This window comes from Pan troglodytes, chromosome 1 (assembly GCF_028858775.2).
Source record: "Pan troglodytes isolate AG18354 chromosome 1, NHGRI_mPanTro3-v2.0_pri, whole genome shotgun sequence".
NCBI classification, from domain to species: Eukaryota; Metazoa; Chordata; class Mammalia; order Primates; family Hominidae; genus Pan; species Pan troglodytes.
The window spans coordinates 41,064,605-41,084,951 of record NC_072398.2 but is presented as its reverse complement, the minus strand read 5'-3'; the positions used below and the strand labels follow the sequence as shown (position 1 = coordinate 41,084,951).

Below are 20,347 nucleotides of genomic sequence, written 5' to 3'. Positions count from 1 at the left end.
TCAGGCAAGAAACTAGAGCTGGGGAGACCAGGCAACGTCTGCTGTGTGGTTAGACAGCGATCCAAAGCTACACGCCAAGGATGGAAGCCAGACCTCTGCGCTCCCCTCCCCCAGCCCTCTCCTGGGAATCACATGTGGTCAGCAGGGCCTTTGGAAATTGGAACCACTTGGAGGTAAAGCAGGGCGCGGAGAAGCTGGAGCCCAGAGTTAATAACAGAGAAAATGACCCTGGTCTAGCCTCTCTTGGAGGAGCTGGTCTAGCTTCCCAGCATCATAGCCTAGGATTCCTGACCCTTTGAAAAGTGAGGAAGGGCAGCTTGTACCTCTTTGTCTTCCCCAGTCCCACACCTTTGCTTCCACTTGTCCTCCTACCCCCTGACTCCAGTGCTGCTTGCAAAAAAGTTGGAGCTGGCTGCTCGGATCCAAGCTAATGTGGGAGGCCTGGACACTCTGATGGCTATTCTGGCCACCAAGGTCCTGACACTAACAGAGCGCCTTTCCTCTCGATGACTCCCACTGGCTTCTATGGGGCCTTTGGACCTGGGCATGGAGCTTTGGTCTCTTTGTTTGGAAACTACACTCAGGAGAATTGGTTATCCATAGTTTTAGGCATCATCAGAAGAGACAGAGAAGGAAAGTCCAGTGAGAAGTCATCCACTTGTCCTTCACACTCACAAGTGCGTGAGAGGCAGAAAGAGAGGCAGAAGGTAGTAACGTGGGCATGCCACAGTCATTTATACTGAGGAAGTGCTGTAGGCCCAGATGGTCAGGAGCTTCCGTATATGAGCGAAGGGTGGTCTCCCCTCTCCAGGCACAAGAGAATGAAAGAAACAAAGCATAATAATAAATACTGCAGCTTCTGTAACCTATGCTCTTCAAGTATTGCTTGCTGTAAACAGTGTTTGATTTTTGTTTTCTTTTTAATTGCCAGGGACCACTGGATAATTGGCGTGAACTCCAAAGTCAAACACCTATGTCTCCAAATCAACTTTCAAATGGAACCTCGTGGAGGCCTGGCCCACACACCTCCAGGCCGTTTCCCCAGGGTGCCTGGTTTATGACAGGGATTGATATGAGGCAGGGCTGCCAGGTGTCTGGTCTGGGAGAGGCCCACCTCACCCCACTTCTCATAGTAACTTTAGGGAAATTGAAAGGAAACATATCAAAGACCAGCTCCTCATTTGTTGAGGTTTAGGATTAAATAAAACAAAACAAAAAACAGTAGCAAAAAGCATTGGTACTATCTAGGTACACATCTCCTCTCAAAAGATGAGAATATACAGGTGTGTGGTAGATAAAGCTCAGTTTCCAGTCAGCCAGGGTGAGCTCTTGATGGCTTTGCAATTTGTGCAAAGTTCTGGAAGTTCCATACTCTTCTGGCTGCCGGGATAATTCCAGGTTTTACTGGCCTCTGTTTTTGCGAAGTGTTTGGTGCATACTTGTGCTCATTCTTCTTCTCCTCTTCCTCTTTTTTTTTTTTTTAATTTCAAGGAAAAGGAGACAGTCATTTTCTCTCCAATGTCTCTCAGCATCTCTGCTTTCTCTGGCATTTGGAAATAGGCATTATATAAAGAAGGAGGAATGGGAGAAAAGAAGGAAGGGAGACAGAAATCAGAATTAAACAAAAGTTGGATGGGATTAACAGGGCGGCTTTTTGTTTTATTTCTGTTTTTTTCCCTTTTTCTTAAAAAAAATTAAATAAAGTTCTCATTATTTCCCCAATATACATCAAATGAGTTTTCATGCAAAGCAGCAGTCACAGAGGCAGAACTGTCCCCAGCTCGTGCCTCTCGGCTTGAAGAACCACCTTCTCCCGGCCCCGGGTTCTCTGGTGTTCTCACTGAGGATGGACGACGCCCACTGTCTCTCCCAGCTGGAACTGGCTATGACGAAACTTGGCTGGCGTAGGGAGAGGGGCCCTCCCCTCTCCCCAGGATGGGGTCTCAGGGGACAGCAAGCTCTGGGGCCTGATCCCCATCACTTGTCCTTCCATCTGAGACTCCCAGTGTGACAGCTTGGACAGGTCCCTCTTCCCAGGAATGCGAGGCTCCTCCTCTCAGCTCTCAATGGACATGGCATTAATGAGCTGCTCCACCTTATAAGCCAGCCGCTGCCGCCGTGCCTGCTCATCCTGCTCTAGGGCCCCGATGAGCTGAGGAGCAAAAACAAAGGCAGGAAGACTTCAGGACTCAGAATAGAAGACACCATTTTCTGGAGTCCTTCCCTCTTTGACCTCTGTCTACCTTCCCATTCTGCCTTCATGCACATAACCTTAAATAATTTAAATGATTAACTGAATGAATACACGCACACACACCTATATATATGTATGTATGTATGTATGGTGTTTCAAACATTATCTGGCATAGGAAGTGCTATGCAAGTGTTAATTATTGCTACTACTACTACTACTTTCAGGTTCAATGCTAAAGAAGCTTTGTGAGTTTTCCAAAGGTATCCTAATCAATCTCTATTCGTATTAGGGTCCACCTGTCTATCTGAAATGTAACTGACAGGATTTGCCCGAATGCAAAGAATAGTTTGATTCATTAAGAGAGAATGAAATTAATTATACCATACTTTGAACTGAAAAACAAATGATTAAAAGTGTTATTTATTGTGTTAACAATGAGTGAAAGACAATGAAGCGTATAAAGCCTTCAGTGAATCAGGAGTTGAGTTGCCTTATAAAGGAATGATAATTTTCGAGCTCATGGGCTTCTGACTCCCTGAATGTGTTTTCTAAATTGCCATCTATTTAAGGACTGAGTCAGGCTTCCTGCTCCTTGCCTGTTGGTTTCTGTCCCTGCTGGGGCTCTGTCTCACCTCCTCACTATACTTGCTGACATAGGAGTAGATCTCATTGAGGGCACTCAGCATGTTGAACTCCACGGCGTGCAGGCGGGACTGCTCGGCGAGGTAGGCGTTCATGTCCTGGTCACTGATGGCTGGGAGCTTGGCGATGTCTGCGTAGTATCTGCCAGAGACAGGATAGGCGCCTTGGTGGAGGCCTCAGCAAACATTTACCTATAGCTACCCCGGGCCCAGGTCCTTCGAGGGCACTGATGTACCCAGTTGCTCCTGCCTCCCTATTTCTCTTCTGATGTGGCTTCCTCTGGCCTCTTGCTTCATGCTGAGGTTGAGGCTGAAGGCCAGAGTTTCTTCAGTAGATTCCATCTAGCCAAGAGCTCATGGCTGCGGTGCCCAACAGAGTGGTTAAAAGCCCAGACTCTCACCAGGCTTTTTGTGTTCAAATCCCAGCTCTGCTACCTGCTAGCTGCGTGACGCAGGGCAAGTTATTTACCCTCTCTGTACCTCAGTTTCCTTATCAGTAAAATGGGGATAATAATAATACTGGCTTCACAACTCTGCTGGACATTTTAATGAGATGATACACACAAAATCTTTATCAGAATGCTGAATGCTTAGCACGTGCTCAATGAATAGTAATTAGGATGATAATCATCTGACTTCCACAGGCACAAAGCCACCCTTCCTCCCGCAGCAGGGGGCGTGGCAGGGAGGGGAGCGGGAGGTCCTGAAGAGATGACAGACACCGTCGTCTGAGTCCTTAGTCAGTGATGACTATAGAGCGGGGAATGGGCAGGGAGACAGGGGCATGGGCCTGTCCTGAGGGTGCTACTGACCTCTCCACCCAGCTCTTGTAGCTGGGGATGTCCTTGGCATAGAGCAGCTTGTTGGAGGGGGAGTCCTTGCCCAGCCGGTGCTCTGACGTTGAACAAGAGTCCATGAAGGTCTGGGCCACCACAGAGAGGCAGGCGTCCGTGATGCTGCCCTTGTGGATGTCAAACACGAACTGGGGGTTCTTAATCACATTCACCCAGAAGCGCAGAGGGAGGCTGTGGGGAAAGGCAGAGAAGACTTGAGAATGCATGCGGGCCGTGCCCCTTCTGCTGCCCACTGATATTCTTCCCCATCAAAGGTCAAATTGTCCACCTGAAGGGGCAAAGGAGTAAAATGGAAGAAAATAGGTCCAGCAAGGGTTAATTTAGCCTAAGCTGTTACTGACCTGGGAGAAATGGAAGGAGAGGCACTTTGTACCCTAATGGGGGCACTGACCCTGATCTCTAACATCCGAGGGGTGGGCCTGGGTGTGTTCTGTTCCCTTCTGGGAGACTTTTCTAAAGGCCTCTGTGCCCCTAGGCAAGCCCAAGTACAGAGGACAGCACATTTTCTCAGGGCTTCACACAAAGCCACCAGGCTCCTGGAGTCCCCTCACAGTGCCTGTGGCCATTGTCTGGAAGAAGGCAGCCAGGAGCCCCAGGCTCAGCCTCGGAGCGGGCACAAAGGGCGCCACCTGCGCTCCCCGCCCAGCCCGGCTGCCCAAGCTACTTCCCAGGGCTGGCCTGGCCTGGCTGGGCCGAGGAATGGGCTCCCCTGGGGGAAGTTCTTTCATGACTCTCCCCAGGGCGTTCTTGTATCTGGGCAGGGGCAGAGGGAGAAGTGGAGGCCATTGTTGGCATCCTGGGAATGACTCACTGTAGCTCAGAGATTTTCCCACCCCAAGAGGAACCGATCAGTAGTTAGGAGACTTCCTTCTGCAACTTGGGAATTTATAACCAGAGGAGAATGAGTTTTCTCTGCTCCTTAGACCATAAAGCAAATAAGCCCATTTACTCTCCTTCAAAATCAGAACAGCTGCTGTTTTTACTTCCTTTTCCAGCTTTGCCTTCTCTTCCAGCTGCCTTCTGGGCTTTAACTCTTTTGACTCCTCTGTGGAACCGGCCCTGTCACAGGCTTGTCCTCCAGCCTGAGATGATGTTCCCAGCTCCCCAGATTCTTCTTCTCTCCCCTTCTTCATCTTCTCTTGACTCTCATGGGCCCCAAACTTTCCCAAATGTCTCAGTAGTGCCAGGTCTTGGGGAAGATCTGCTTTACCCAGCCTCAAGCCCTTCCACGATGATTTCTGCCTATCTTCCAAAACACAACAGGATCCCTCACTTTCCTCTAGCCTGGGAGAAGCTGCTGCAGCTGAGAGCTGACTCATCTCTTCTGCCCTCCCCTTCTTCTGGCAGCCTTGGGTAGTTTCTGGTAATCTTTCCCTGGACATTTGCTATTGAGGTCTGGTTAAGGAAACTCTCTCCACACCACGATGCCAGGGTAGTGCATTTCTATTACCTGGATCTGGCCAGCACACAGAAGGCACAGAGATGCGGATAACCCTGGACTTTCTCTTGATTTCCCCTGAAGTGCCCTCTCCCAGCGCTGGGCTGGGGATGCTCCAAAGCAAAGGGGACAGGCATGTGCTGTCCAGGGAATGCAGATGGAAGGCCTGTCCTGGCAAAGTGGACTGTGGGCTCTTAACCCCAGGGCCACCCCAGCCTGTCCGTTTCACTCCACTGTGATCAAAGCTGCAGACTGAGGAAGGCTCAGCGACCACAAGACCCGGCAGGAGGAAGGAAGAGATGGGGCTGGGGTTGGCTTTTTCCGAAGTGTTTTGTTGGTTGCTAGGACTTTTGATTCCCAAATAACAGCCTGGGCCCATCTGTGTCGGCTCTGTTTTCTGAGGAGACCGCTGACTCCAGACAGCTGCGTGGGCTGCCTGCCCAACCCAAATGCCTGGACCTCCCCTCTCCCCTCTCTGTGCTCTTTCCCAAAGGAAGCCTTTTGATGCCAGCTCTTGGCCGGGTCCTGTCTGACCTGAAAGCCAGTCCTTAGCTTGGTCTGTGGTCCAGGTTCAAAACCCATGAGGATAAAGTCTCATACCAGGGGCCTGAGGGCTTCTCCCACTGCTGGTCTGGTTGCAGAGATGACTTTAGGGGAGAGAGTCATGCCTGCAGGGCATTCTGCCTGCTGCTTCCTGAAAGCTATGGCGCCAGGATAATCACTTGGCCTTAAGAGATCAAGTTTGCAATGAAATCCTCCCTGTCAGTGGGCTCAAGTCTATAGCAGGTGTGAACTCCCTCTCCGGTGCTGACCAACTTCACCGGGTGTCTCAGTTTAATTCAGGGATTCCCCATCTCAGGAAGTGCCTTAGAACTGCCCCCACTCAGAATGCCCCACGATGCCTGGCTGTGAAGCTCTGCTGCAGGCTTCAAATGCAGCTGTTTGCATAGGTTCCCCCAGCTCCCTTCTCCTGAGAACCAGAGATCTCAGAGCCAGGGGAGGAGGCTCTTCTTGGGGGACTGGTCACAACCTGGAAGGGCAGAATTCAAGGGTGCATCCTATTGCTGGGCCTCAAGCCAGGCAGGCCCCACTTGGCACAGGCAGCTGGGGACCGTGTGGGCTCTGCAGAGCATATGTGCACTGTTTGTTCCAGGAGCTTCGGATCACCCAGCCCCAGCCGAGAATAGGCTATCCTCCCACCCTCCCATCTCCTGGTCCTCATCCCTCTTAGCTCCAGGCCTCTCCAGGCTGCATCTCCTGCTGAGCTCCCCGAGGGTTTACCAGTTGCTTTTCCAGGTGTGCCGCACATCTGTGTCATGGATGCTGTGCCTGTCTGCCTGCTCATCTAGGAAATCAAACATGTACTTGATGGCCAGGGGGAGAGCGCTGCCCCGGTGCACAGTGCTGAACAAGGTCTCAAACAAGTCGTCCACAAACTTCTGCAGGGTGCCCTGGAGGAGGGGTGGGGGAGAGTAAGATGGAGGGGGGTGACGGCAGGTAGCAGACAGGCATACCAGATGGTGCCTTGGACCCATCCTGCCTTGGAAATTTGTCTGGGACACGAGGCTGTGCAGGCAGTGTTGCGGGGTGGGGAAGGGTACTATTGGTTAGCTGGGGAGGTGGGAGAAACTGGGTGGGCTGTGAATCCTGGGGAAGAATCTCTCCTCCAACCTGCAGCCACATTCCACATTCCACACAGGGTGTAGGCTCAGGGTCTTTGATAGGAAGACAGGAAGTGCCCCGAGTCCGGGCTTCCCATGGGTGACTGAGGGGGCACAGGCTGCAAGCCAGTCCGGAAACAGTGTCCGAGGAAAAAGCTGGAGGACTGGGTGCCTCCTGGCAGGAGCACAGCAGGACCAGGAGAGTCTGTTAGGAAGGTATGAAGAGGCTTAGGAAGTTAGTGACCTGAGACAAGTGGTATCTGGAATGTGGAATGTGGGTGAAGGGTCTAGACTCAAGAACCACCTCCCCACAGGCAGACTGCTGATCCACAGGGCTTTGGAGGGTCTCTGGGGCAGGAATAAGACTGGGCCTGGCTCCCACAGTTTACAGGCTCATGGCACACCTCTGAGGGTCAGCAGAAACCTCTAGCCTTTTCTGTTATCTCTTTGTTGGTCTCTTGTTGTTATGCTGAGCATATTAGGCAAAGCTAAAATGGAGACATGGGGTCTCGTGGAATATTTCTGGGCCACTCTGGGAGCAAGTGTGAGAGCTGTAAGTTGGATGCCACTGTATTAAAACTTCAGTGCCATTGTTGGAGGGTCCATCGGGGAGAATATTTGAAATCTAGCCCTGCCTGGAAAACATTGGCTCTTTGATTGTCATACTTACAGGCTTATTTTGCTACCTGCTAGGAAGGCTAAAAGATGAAGCCTCACTTCCATCAACATTTGGGGGTAGCTGGGGTGGGATGGGATGGGAAGAGGAAGCCTCCCCTTGGATTACTGGCAGGGCCAGGCCTCTGTGCTTTCCCTCCCATTGTGGCCAGAAAGGGGATAGAAAGGCCAGCATATCTATCCAACTAATATCAGCAAGAAACCCCACTGCCTTCCTAAAGCTTAAGGGGTCCAGAGGGAGAGAGTTACTCCTCTGAAGTGAAACAGTAGTCTCAAGAAGTACGCAGAAAGCAAAGATATATTTGCTATTTTTGCCAAAGGGTAGAGAACAGCGGTGGCCTGATCCTTTGGAAGCCCTGCCCAGGGAACTGGACTATCTCTCTCTCTCTTTTTTTTTTTTTTTCCAATTTTTTCCTCTTTTTTTTTTTCGTTAGTGGAGATCGGGTCTTGATATGTTGCCCAGGCTGGTCCCATACTCTTGGGCTCAAGGCATCCTTCTGCCTTGGCCTCCCAAAGTGCTGGGATTATGGGCATGAGCCACCAGGTCTGGCTGTACCCGGACTGTCTGAATGGGTCCTCTTGAAGGACACACTCCAGACCTCCTTTCTGTGTTGTGGAGGGGCAGGACGTGCTCCTTTAACAAGCACTCCCTGGTCTGGGCAGAGGGGGAGTTACCTTGGTGGCCAGTAGCCGGGTCAGGTAGATCTCGGACACCATCTTGCTGCCCCGGTCACCCTCCTTCTGGTCACCGTGGTCATGGTTCTTCACCAGATGCCACACCTTGACCCCACTTTCCAGGTCTGGGGTGATCATCGGGGCCCGGGACCGCAGGCTGTCGGGGCTGCCCGTATACCTGAAGGAGGAGTCTGAGGAGAAGGGGTTGGTGGAGGGCTGTGAGTAACTGAGTCACCAGCCTTGCTTGTAGAATCCTTCCAGAATCCCTGCCCGCCTGCTGCATCCACTCAGAATAAACTCATTTCAGCTGAAAGGGGACCGTTGGGACCTCATATATGGTAGGTTATTTTAGGGATCCTTGGTTGGCATGAGGACAGAAGAGCCTGAAGGCTTTTTTAGAAAAGGATTTATAAATTTTGTGAATTAGAGACATCCTTGGGAATTTGGGAGTCCCCTCTACTCTGACACTCCCAGCAATGAATAATTAATAGGTAAAATGTCAATAGGATATTTTCGTCGGTGTTTTAATAGAAATCTGGATACTAAAGAGCTGCAAGTTGTAATTCTCCTCTTGGGAGTTAAGGGTCTCTTCTTGTATGGAGCCTGGGGTATGGAATTTCCTGAGCCCTTTTTGGTGCTGCTGGGTTCAGTCCTGTGGTGCCCTTTGGTTGAGAAGCCCAAGGCCTTAGTGCATACATGAAACCAGAGCAAATAAAATAAGGGAGAAGGAGGTGCCATAACCTCATTGCCCGGAGGGCCTGGGGGCCCCAGTACTCCTCGGACTAATTTATTGATCAAACTGGGACACTTCTGAGAGTAAAGGGGGGCACTCTTAATAATTCAGCCAGGACAACAGGTATAAACTGGACTGGCCCAGGCAACCTGGGATATATGAACCCCCAGCCAGGTGCCTTCCTGGTTCTGGGCCACTCCGACTCCTCTACCAGGCTGGGATATCAAACAAAGGGCACATGGTGCCACCTGCTCCCACGGCTCTGAGGGCGCAGGCTGCCTGGGAATGCCTGGACTAGGGAGGACAGAAACCAACTGGCAGGAGCCTGTGATTGGGCCAGCAGCAGCAAGGGCTGCCTGCTGTTAGAAGGGGTAGCGAGTGGGCCCTGCTAGGTCTCAGAAGACTCTGCTCTGAGCTGCCCAGTCTGCCCTCGTGGTTCTCACCGTATCTGCTGATGGACGTCCGGGAGATGCTGGCAGAGGCAGGGATGTTGTAGGAGGAGGTCTGTTTGGGGACCAGAGCCACCACCGACCTGTCTGACACCTGAGAAGGGTACAAAAGGTACAGTACAAAAGGTGAATGTAGGTGTCTTGGGAAGTTGGATAGTCAAGTATTTCTAGAGGGTTATAAGATAGCTGTGGGGTAGAGAGCAAGGAGTACAGGAATACCAGAAACAACCATTACTGCTGTTTTTTGAGCTTTTATTGGGTTAGAGGTACATAACCCAATAAAATAGCTACTTGCCATGTGTGTGGATTGAGCATTTGAAATGTGGTTAATCCCAACTAAGATAAGCTGTGTCTAAATTGAGATGTGCTATAAATATACATTACATGCTGGATTTCAATGACAGTATGAATACAAATATAAACTATCTTATTGATAATTTTTAAATTGATTACATATTGAAATGATAATCATTTTAGACCAGTTAGATTAAATAAAATATGTAACATTAATTGATCTTTTTATTTTTACCTTTTTAATGTGACTAATACAAAAAGTTTAAATTACACATGTGGCTTGCACATGTGGCTTGCATTAATTTTCTACTGGACAGCACTGGGCTAGACCCATTTTCCCATCCACTTGGCGAGCTATGCACAAGTATTCCCATTTTACAGATGAAAAAAAAAATGGAATCATGGGAGGCTAAGAAACCTCTTAAAGGTCACATAATTCATACATGGTAGAGCCAATATTTGTAGCCAGGTATGTCAGGCTCCAGAGCACATGTTCTCTTCATTATATATTCTAACTTGGAATTTTATTTCGAGTCACACTGGTCTGAAGCCCATTTTCCCTTTTGGCTCTGCTTTCTTTCTGGCCTGGGTCCTATAATGCCTGGATCACTTCAAATAGTTTCATCAAAAGGGCAGCCACTCTTGGGGACTGAGCGAGAAAGATGGTGTCTTGTCCCATCCTCTATGAGGGTGCCCCAGCTCAGCACCCAGCCTGCAGGGAGAGGGCTGATAAATGAGGAGCCATACTGAAGACATTTGGGGCCATTTTGATTTAAGATTGCCCTCCATCCAGTAAAAACAGAGAATCCCCAGAATCGTGGTGATCCAATTAAACCCCTAACGCAGAGGGAATAAAACAGCTATAATAATGTTATGGGCCATAAAACATTCCTATTAAACCATTTTTTATTTTAACAATTTTTATGAACTTTATAAGTTTGATTTATAGCTGCACCAGTCATAAAACCATCTTTCTGGGTCTTAAATTGTCAGTCCCTCTCTCCCACCAAAAAAGAATTAAATGTGGGGAAGTCAAACTATAAATGAACATTAGTGCTAACGAGATTCCCTGATAGCAGGTTTTAGTGGTGGTGTTTAATTTTACCCTCCCTATAAATCTGCGGAAGCCTGGGAAGTTTTTTAACATCTCTTTGTTAATTAAGATTATGCAGATTTTCTTCTGCAAGGGCTCCAAGGACCTTTGACTCCAGAGAGGGTAACAAGAGGGCAGTGCATTGACTTGATGGTATAAAGCTCCAAGGTCCTGTGCCTGGAAGGTGCCAAGGCTCCATTACTTCCCAGCTAGAGTAGCTCCCTGGACTTGTCAGCTGTTGGTACCATCAGCACTAGGACTGGGAGGGGGGCAGTCTCTACCTCTCTCTTTCAGGAATTCTCCTTACAACTGACAGCCCAGAAATGATACCTGGAAAGCTTGGCAGGGGCAGGAGTTTACACTCCCAGGGAGAACAGATTACATTATCATTTATAGTTTCTTGTCACCTAATGAAAGATTCACAAGGTGACTCAAATGACCACAGTTCAACTTGATTGCAGGTCTAGTCACTAAACCTCTCCTGTCCTTGGTTTTTCTCTGTCTTAACCAACAGGTGGTGCAAGTCCATGGTCAAGATGCCTGGCTGGGTCTGACCTTGACTCTGCTGCTTACCCGCTCCAGGACTTAATCTCTCTGAGCCTTACTGGTTAGTGGGGATAATAATTGCATGTAGTTTGTGGTGAGAATTAAAGAAGTTAAAACACAGAAAGGCTGAGAGCAGTGCCTGGGATCCAGTGAGCACGCAGTAAGTGTTGGTATTAGCGTTGCTATTATGAGCATCATCAGCATCATCATCACAGTCTCCCAAAGGGAAGAATACTCCCTGCTGTCCCCTGTCACTCAGGGCTAGCATGTGGGAAGTGACTTGCACTCAGTAAAACTCAGTAAATATTTGAGGACTGAATGCATACATGAATGATAAATGACATCAGGGAATTGAAAGTGCTTTGTATGATCAGCACCATGAGAACAAAATAGTCCCTTCTTCTGATTGGGAGCCGTAGGCTGGAAAGCCCAGTAACAAGCATTAGGGTATCAGAGACAGAAGCAGAAAGACCCCACTCCTGCCCTTTAGAAACTCATGATTTGGGGGCATCATGCTATTTTCTTTTGTACTTTCTTATTCAGCTTTAATTGGTTCATTACAATTGTTCTACTGGATACATTAAGCACCATATGAAATGGTGGTGTTTGGGCATGTGTGTATGTGTACACAATTAACAGGGAGTGATGACAGCTACCTTATCTGTAAGTACAATCCTGGGCACCTCACACTTTCACAAGTCAGGGTTGTTATCTCCATTTTACAGATGAGGAGCCCAAGGTGCAGAGAGATTAAAGTCACACCACCAATGAGTGGGGAAGCAGGGCTTAAATACAGCTTCTAAAGCCTCTTCTCTTCCCATTACACCACACTCATGTCCTCTGGGCAGGGGTCTAGGCAGGGTGTCAGGATGGGAGGTGCAGGCGAGTCAGGGGGATGGAGCCTGGAGAAGAGCATTTTTGGGGACCCCTGTGCCCCAGCTTCCTGTGTGTCCATGGAGGCTCCTGCCAGCTCCAGCGCCTGGTGGTTGGCAGCTCAGTGCCTGAGAGCCCAGCCTGCCAGCCCCTCTACAGATCCTTCTTTCCGAGACAGGGACATGGGAGGATGTTATTAATCAGACGATCCCATGGGTCTTGCAGCCTGAGGCGCTTCCTCTGGTTGGTTTAATTTCCCTTGGTGTCTCTTATTTCCAGTTTCTATTTTAGTATTTTTTCTGAATCCCAACCTGTCTACCTGTGCTTAATCTTACAGAGACCCCCAGCTGCGAGTAGTTACCATGGGAGGGGAGAAGAGGCGGGAGTAGATACCTCCTTGATCTTGTGTTCTTTTGCTGGGATTTTTCTTTTTTTTTTGACTGCTCATTCAATGTGTCTGCCTGTGTGCTAAACAGCTCACCTTCTATCTTGAATCTATTCCATACAACTGTACGGAGCAGGGTTCACCAGGAGCCCCATTTTACACATGAGAGAAAAGAAAGCCTGAGTAATTTTCCCAAGGACACCAGCTACTAAGAGGAAGAATGTAAGACCTGAAGAGAAGTCTATCCAATTCCCTGCTCCACTGTAAGTCAGAGGTGTGGGCTGTGTTAGTAAGATGCTAAAGAGAGAAAGTGCCAGGTACCTTAAGGTAGTTGTCCATGTGGAGGGCTTTGCAATATGCATTTGATTTTTGTTGTTGTTGTTGTTTTGTTTTGTTTTTTTGCAAATGTAGAGGTACACAGAATAGAAATGCCTAGGCCTTACCCCAGACCTGTTAAATCTGTTTCTGAGGGTGGAGTTTGGTCACTCACATTTTTTATCAGTTCCCTCAGTAATTCCAATGGGCAGCCATGGCTAAGAATCCCTGTTCTATGCTCCAGCAGGAGGAGGAAAGCAGGGAGAGGAAAATCCTTTTTAGACTTTTGAGGCCTTAGAGCAAGGCTTAGCGGGAAGGGAACATTCTGGGAAGCTGAAAAGGGGAAAAGACACCCCCTCTCACCTGATAATGCATCAGTGTGTTGAGCCGCTTCCAGTCACCCTCAATCTTGGTGGTGATGTCCTCATCTTGCAGCACGACCCGGGCGATCCGGCCTTGGCGCCACTCTGGGTGGAGGGGGTGGTGCAGGGAGCAGCGTGAGAGGGATGAGGGCTGTGAGCCAGTGTCTCCCGATTGCACCTTCTCTAGGGACCTGGCAACCCGGCCCCCTCAAGCTGGTACCAATAACAGAGGCTAGAGACATCTAGGGCTCCATGGGCCCAGGCAGCAGAGGAAACACGTAGACCTCCCCAGAGACAGCCACATCTGAACAGGCAGTGCCCAAAGCGGGAAGCATTTCACATGGGCCTCACCTGGCCAGGACATAGTCATGCCCCTGCAAGGGTTGTGTGCAGGGCAGCTTCCCTTCTTTCACCCCTCAACCCCTGCCCTCACACTCTGAGTCCAGGTTTCCTACCCAAGTCCATGTCCACCGCCCTCGGCCGCTGGGAATAGGGCACATTCTTATATACGGCATCAAGAATCTTCTCCTTGACCTGTGTGATGGTGTCACAGTTTAACACCTTCACTGGGATCTCTGGACTGTTCTCGTTGTCAGGGTTGACGCAGTTCAGGATCTACAAGTGGGGGACAGAGGGTGAGCAGGACAGGAGTTGAAGGAATAGTTTGAGGGAGAGGGTCAGGACCTCAGAATCTTCTTTTTCCAAAGTTCACCCTCCTTATAGGGGAAATAAGGGTACTTTTCTGGTCTGTGACTCAGTTTCCCTCACCTTCGTAACATCTGCCAAATGAGAGCTTGAGTCATTGTGTCCACTTCTTCTTTCTCAAAGCACCAGGACTCTACTTTCTAGCTCCTGAACAGCTTAGGGGAGACTATAGTCCTGGAATGAGGCACCCTCAGTGTTTAGAGATGGCTCTACATGTATCAGAGACTAGTCATGCACTTCCCCAAAGCCTCTATGTTAGGAACCAACATACATCTTTCTCATAATACCAATTACCCAATAACTAATGATGGGTGAACTTTTTTCTCCTCCAATATTATCTAGGACAAACCGAGGCATAGAGTGCTTGGGATGGGGGGGTGGCGGGCCTGCCACCTTGCTCTTGGTACACTTAGTTGTCCTTTGGGCTCACCCCAGACCAGCCTCCCATCCTCTTTATTGACCCCCTAGACTGCTTTTATGGACAGAAGGCAGAGTAAGGGGAAGAAGTAGAAGATACACATGCGGGCCCGGAGCTTCCGGCTTCCTCACCAGGGTCTTGTACTCGATCTGCTGCCGGATGAGCTTGTCCTCGCTCAGGGAGTAGCGGGCCTCGCCCGTGATGGCATCAATGGGGCCCTTCTCCATCTGCTGCTTGATGGCACAGTATAGCATGAAGAGTGGCTCCCCCGCGCACTCCTGTGGGCACAGGCAGGGCAGGAGGTGTGGGCACGGCCTCCTCAGGTTTGCACGTTTTCCCTTTCCTCTCTCGGAGCGAGGCCAATGGAAGGAGGGGCTTTAGCACACCCAGTCCAGGTTCCTGCTCCTGAGGGAGGGGGTCCCCATGCAGCCCTGTGGCCAGGATCTGAGCAGCAGTGCCATCCTGCCCTGGACGCTAGGCCCCGTCTCACTCCCTTTCTCACCTTTAGGAACTTGTGCAGGAGGAAGGCGAACCAATTGGTCAGCATCTTTTCAGCCACAGACTCTGTCCTGGGGAAGGGAGAAAGGGTAAGGGGCAGTCCTTCACAGAGGGGTCTCCGTGGTGGGGCCTGGGCTTGCCATGAGGTCTCCCAAGAGAACAATGGAGCATGGGAGAACGCAGGGCAGGAGTCAGGACACCTGGGTCCCAGCCCAGCTCACCCAGTAACTAGACTGTGACCTGGGGGTAGGGGTGGCTTCTTTCTGGGCCTCAATTTCCTATGAAAATGGAGAGGTTGGCCTTTTCAGCCCTGATGGTCCATGGTGCTCTGAACTTTGGCTGCATCTGAGACAGGGTCCGTGGATAAAGGCACCTCACTATCCCACAGGGCTATAAAGAACCGGTTCTCCCAACTCACTTCTGGCCTCAGGGTGATAACTAGAGAGTTTCCCAGTCCCTCTGGGCTTTCTTGCATGTGTGAGTACCCTGTTTTGCCTATCTGGAAGGTGGCTGGTCCCTTCCCCTCCAAAAACACTCAAGGTTAGACTTCCTTGGGTTCAAATCCTGATTCTGCCATACGTTGGCTGTGTGACCTTGGGCAAGTCATTTAACCTCTCTGGTTTCAGTATTCCTATCACTAAATGGAGACAGTCATAATAACATCCACCCCCAATGGTTGTTGTCAGGGTTGAATGAGTTAATATTTGTAAAGTGCTAAGAAAAGTGCCTGGCACCTGCTAAGCACTATCCATTAGCTGTCATTATTGCTGTCATGTGGGGTCTTGGATCCCAGCCCTCAGGTAGAGAGCAGTGCTTAAGTGTTTTGCCAACAGGGGATTTGCTCATGCAAGGGCTGGCCCCCCTCCCCTTCCCATCCCAGGGCTACAGATCTGGGGATTTGGGAAGGAACAAAACGGCTGTGACAGACCCTCAGTGAAGGGGATGCCGGAGGGGTATTTTAACTCCCTGCATGTGGTGCAAATTATACCCTCTGGTTGCAGTAAATCCCAGGCATTTGCCAGGGCTGCTCAGCAATCTGGGCCTGGGAGAGAGTGACAATGGCAGAAAAAATTGTAGCTTTCTCCCGTGGCTCCTCCCAGCACCCTCTCCCTGCATTGTGCTTGAGATTAGCTCTAATTTAAATACAACAGTTCTTAATGAGAGTTTCTAATGCTCAGATTGGCAGGATGGGGGCTCAGTACTCATAAAGCAAAGCCATTCTTCCTCCCTCCTCACCCCACGTGGGGCCTGGAAGCCTGAGACCTTGTTAGAGGAAGGCTAAAGAGGAGGGGTGGTGAACGGAGTTGGAGCCCTCCAGCCCCCGCTGCCCAGAGGACTCCAAAGCTGTGCCCGGCTCCCCACGGCCTCTAGAGAGGGTGGACTCAGGGGATGCTGAGGTCTCCAACCCTCTCCCCTGACAGGAAAAATGCAGTGGGCATGTGTAGTGGATGCTGTGATTCAGATCCAGGAAGCTGAGCTCAGAAGGCACAGTCTTCCAGGCTGTCCAAATCCCTAGCTCAGTGCTGTGCAATAGAACCTTCTGCGATAATGGGAATGTTCTCTATCTGTGCGGTCCCGTATGGTGGCCACTAGCTGCAATGTGGCAACCAAGCACTTAGAATGCGGCTAGGTGCTAGGGCGATGGAGGAGCTGGATTTTACATTCTATTTCATTTTAATTTGTAGCAGCTACCTGTGGCTAGGGGCCGCTGTGCTGGACAGCACAGCTCTAGAGGCACCGGGAGGAAGAGACTGTGAGATAGGAATTATTTTTCTCATTTTGTCTAGGAGGAAACTAAACAACAGAGTGGTTACAACACTGGCCAGAAATCACAGAGCTAGCAGGAGGCGGAGCTGGGACTCCAGCTGAGATCCGAGCAAGGGTCTGAGCTCATCCATCACACCTGGGTGACTTCAGACTCTGTAGTCTCCCTGGGCTGAGGGAAAGTCAGATTCTGCCCTGCAGAGACATGAGGACACAGGCTGCTCTGAATGGGTGCCCCTTCTGGGGAGTGGGCCTTCTCATGCTGCTTGTGGGTCCTGCTATGATGAGGTGCTCTGTCCAGGTTCAGACTCCTGCCACCCTCTCCACCCACTGCTGCGGGCCAGACCTCCGGAGTAGCAGCTTGGGGTGGTTCTTGTTCTCCAGGTTCTTATCAATGAGGTCAGAGAGCAGCTGCTTGAGGACATCAGTGGCATACTCCAGGCGGCCCTGCAGGCCGGTCATGATGAGCGAAGCCACGTTGCCCCGGTCGCGCATGGAGAAACTGCGCTGCAGCTCCAGGGTGCGGATGAAGGTCAGCAGGAACACCTTGTTGTTGATGAGCTGGGCAAAGAGCTTCAGGGCCTTCTCCACGTGCTGCTGCCCGTTTCCTTGTACCTGGGGTGGGGTGTGGTGGAGGCGACGCCCTCAGAGGACAGGCATCGGGCCTCCTACCTGAGGGTCTCACTGAGGGCCTGCTGGCGATGACACTAGCTGTAGGACCCTATGTTTGAGGCCTATAACCAACCCCACCCCATTCCACTCACCCGTGATGATGTAGGAACAGCTGGCTCTAAGGTCGACAGTCTGCTCTGACCTTGCACTGGGCCGGGGAGGCTGGGCTCCATGCGGAGCTCTCAGAGGGGAGGCTGCCTGATTTTCCCAAGGATAGAATAGGAGATGCCCCCTCAAACTTCTTCAGTTTACTAGTCTCCCCTTAATCTCCTCTGCCTGATTTATTATCTTTAGTAAAACAAACCAACAAATGAACAAACAAACCTCATAGAATCCTGTGTCTTTCTTTAAGCCATCTTAAATCCATTTTAGAATGAGGCAGGATCTTAGTTAATTAGTTCAGTCATTAATTAAAAAATGACAAACAATGAGCTTTACCCTGGAACCATCCCAAGGAGCCTGGGTGCCCCCTCAGCCGTAACCTTCCTGATAGCTCTGTTGCTGAGATGCTGTTACAAACTACTGACCCCTCTTCACTGCTAACCTTACTCAGTACTGCTGAGTCTCATCTGGATTTCCTGGGATACCCTGGGCCTGCATCCCTGCTGGGTGGCTGGGCCCAGGAGGCAGGCATTACCTCCAGCTCCCGTAGGACGGGGTGGTCCTCGATGCCCGGGAACAGGACTCGCATAGCGTAGGTACGATAGTCCAGGTAAGGGATTCCTGAGCGGTCCAGGTCACTGGTCAACTCATTGATATCCGTCTGGAGCTCAGCAAAAGCTATGAGAATAAGCAGACAGAGAGGCTCGTGGGGAAGCCCCAGTCGGGGGAGGAGAAAGAGGGAGAAGAAGTTTGCAAAGGAGGAGGGGAGGACCTTTTGTAGAGACTCTGAGGATTACGGGAGTGTGTCTCCAGAGGGCGGGGCTACTCCCAGCTGTTTTTAGGTGGTGGGGAAATGGGTGATTTTTATGTTATTTTCTCCTCTATACTTATCTATAATTTCGAATTTTCTCTTTACATATTACAAGTGTAGTTTCAACAAGGAAAAAAAAGTATCATGATTGGGCCGTTTAGTAAAGATCCCAGAGATGCTGGAGGCAGGTGAGAGACCATGGCTGAGGGGGTCCAGCAAAGACCAGAACAGGCAAAGTGCTGCCCTTTTCTAATCAAGACAATAAATCAAGATGCAAAAGCCTAGGGGAGGTCTGGTCATGAGACGCTCAGCTGAGAGCCGAGTTTGGGAAGGCAAGGGCTTCAGAAGCCTCACCTTGGTGGTGGCACACCTGTCTTCCTGGCTCCTTCCTCTGCCAAACTCACCAGCCCTGTTGCCAGGAGGAACCTTGGCTCCACATGTCCTATTTCCCAGCCCAGCTCTTCCCTGTCATCCAGCAGAGGGCTTGTTTCTGATCTTGACATTTGCAGCAAAAGGAGAAATGTTTTCATTCCTAATTGAGCTGTTTACCCAGAGAGCCTGCCAGGTCCTCAGCCTGAGAGGACGCCAGGTACACTCGTCACCTCGAGGCTGTGATTGTGTGGGACATGGGAGAAAACAGAATCTGCACTCCCACACACGTCCACAGCCAAGGACACCAGCAAGTGGCGGCCTTCAGAGCACTCAGCCTGCAGCACTGATGGAAAACAAACCCTGGGGGAGATGAGGCAGGTGCTTTTCTGCCTTTGCTGCTGCTGCTCCCACGTGCTGCGAAGATAGTGTGCAGAAAAACAAGAGCTGGACACTCCCATGGGGGATCTAGAGTCTGGGGCTGTGGAGCCTGGGGGCTCTGACTGTGGGGACATTGAGGCCCTGAGAGGGAGAAGGTGTTTGCCAGATTGTGGGATGGGTCAGAGCAAAGAAGGGACTAGAACAATGCAATCGGACCTGGGTCCTCATGCAGTGGGCATTCTTCATTGGACATCTCTGGCCCTATAAGCAAAAGAAGTTCTGGGAAAACAGGGGTGAAAGTGGAATGCAGAGGCATGGCTGGCAGCGATGGGAGTAAAGATAGGAGTTGTCTGCAGGGAGAAAGGCAACAAGGCAGGTGGAGAAAGAGGGACCCAGCAAATGAGGGTGTGCTTCCACTAACCTTCCTTGCACTCCAAGGCCACACGGGACTCCAGATTGTCCATCTGCATTTGCAGCCGCTTGAGAGTGAGGTCATTTTCTCGAGACTTGCGCTTGTAGGCAATGAGGACGATGATGACGATGATGAGGAGGAGGCTGCCGCCGGCCGCGATGCTGACGATGGCTGGCAGGGTCAGCAAGCTGTCTGAGATGACACTCACCGAGCCAGGCGAGAACACCATCCCGCCCACGTGAACCTGTGCATTGTACACATACAGACGCACATGGATGCACACAGGTGTAGAGCCCGGGCATGCCAGCAGATCCTTACAGTGCGAGGAAGGACATGACAGACCACAACCACACAGTGCAGCTCTAGATAAAAAGCAATTTCCTGCCTCGGCATCTGCCTTTCTTTTCTTGTGTTCTCAGCTTATACCCATTTTGATGTAGGACCCAGAGATGAGGAGATATGGAGAGGGTGAGTCAGGCAATGAGACAGAAGAAAGCCTTTCCTTAGGACAGATCACACATGCACCACGAGGCGGGGAGGAGGCATTACAGACGCAGGGCTCACTCACCATGACCTTGTGCTGCCCGGTGAGGTTGGGAGGCTCGCAGAGAAGCTGGGTCTCAGATACGGTGACAGCACAAGGGGTCTCTCCGATGAGCACAGTGTAGTTGAGTTTGGCCCCTCCAGAGGCAGGAGGGCAGAGGTTTTTGCCCTGTAGAGAATAGCAGTCTTTATAGGCATAATTGACACATGCACGCACAAGTTAATTGCCTACTTAAAAAGAGATTAAGGAGAGGGGGAAGGGCAGCAGTGCAAAAACCAGGAAATGACTCCTTGGCAAGTTTTTGTGGAGGGGACTTCTAACAGCCATGATCTAGAGAGAAAGAGAGAAAACAGACGCAGGAGAGAATGAAAATGAAGAAGAGAGTGGGAAAAATGCAGAGGAGACAAAACACTAAACAAGAGAAAATTTTGGGGGAGGATGCATGGGATTTCATGAAAGTAGTGGGGCAACAAATCACTTGGA

At 50.4% G+C, this 20,347-nt stretch overlaps 1 protein-coding gene across 2 annotated transcripts in view; it reads right to left on the bottom strand.

Annotated features, from left to right (window-relative positions):
• Window positions 1–1,633: 1,633 nt before the first annotated feature.
• PLXNA2 (plexin A2) overlaps window positions 1,634–20,347 on the bottom strand; it is a 242,733-nt gene continuing 224,019 nt past the window's right edge. For both annotated transcript variants that reach the window (XM_016937865.4, XM_003308723.6), the window contains exons 19-32: window positions 19,889–20,032; window positions 19,330–19,564; window positions 17,883–18,025; window positions 16,920–17,188; window positions 14,814–14,880; window positions 14,443–14,589; window positions 13,644–13,803; window positions 13,190–13,293; window positions 9,315–9,414; window positions 8,139–8,329; window positions 6,409–6,578; window positions 3,648–3,860; window positions 2,827–2,977; window positions 1,634–2,152 (exon numbers count right to left, since the gene is read on the bottom strand). In XM_016937865.4, the coding sequence (XP_016793354.2) occupies window positions 2,057–2,152; window positions 2,827–2,977; window positions 3,648–3,860; window positions 6,409–6,578; window positions 8,139–8,329; window positions 9,315–9,414; window positions 13,190–13,293; window positions 13,644–13,803; window positions 14,443–14,589; window positions 14,814–14,880; window positions 16,920–17,188; window positions 17,883–18,025; window positions 19,330–19,564; window positions 19,889–20,032 (2,190 nt within the window). In that variant the 3' untranslated portion in view covers window positions 1,634–2,056. The remainder of the gene's footprint in view (window positions 2,153–2,826; window positions 2,978–3,647; window positions 3,861–6,408; window positions 6,579–8,138; window positions 8,330–9,314; window positions 9,415–13,189; window positions 13,294–13,643; window positions 13,804–14,442; window positions 14,590–14,813; window positions 14,881–16,919; window positions 17,189–17,882; window positions 18,026–19,329; window positions 19,565–19,888; window positions 20,033–20,347) is intronic.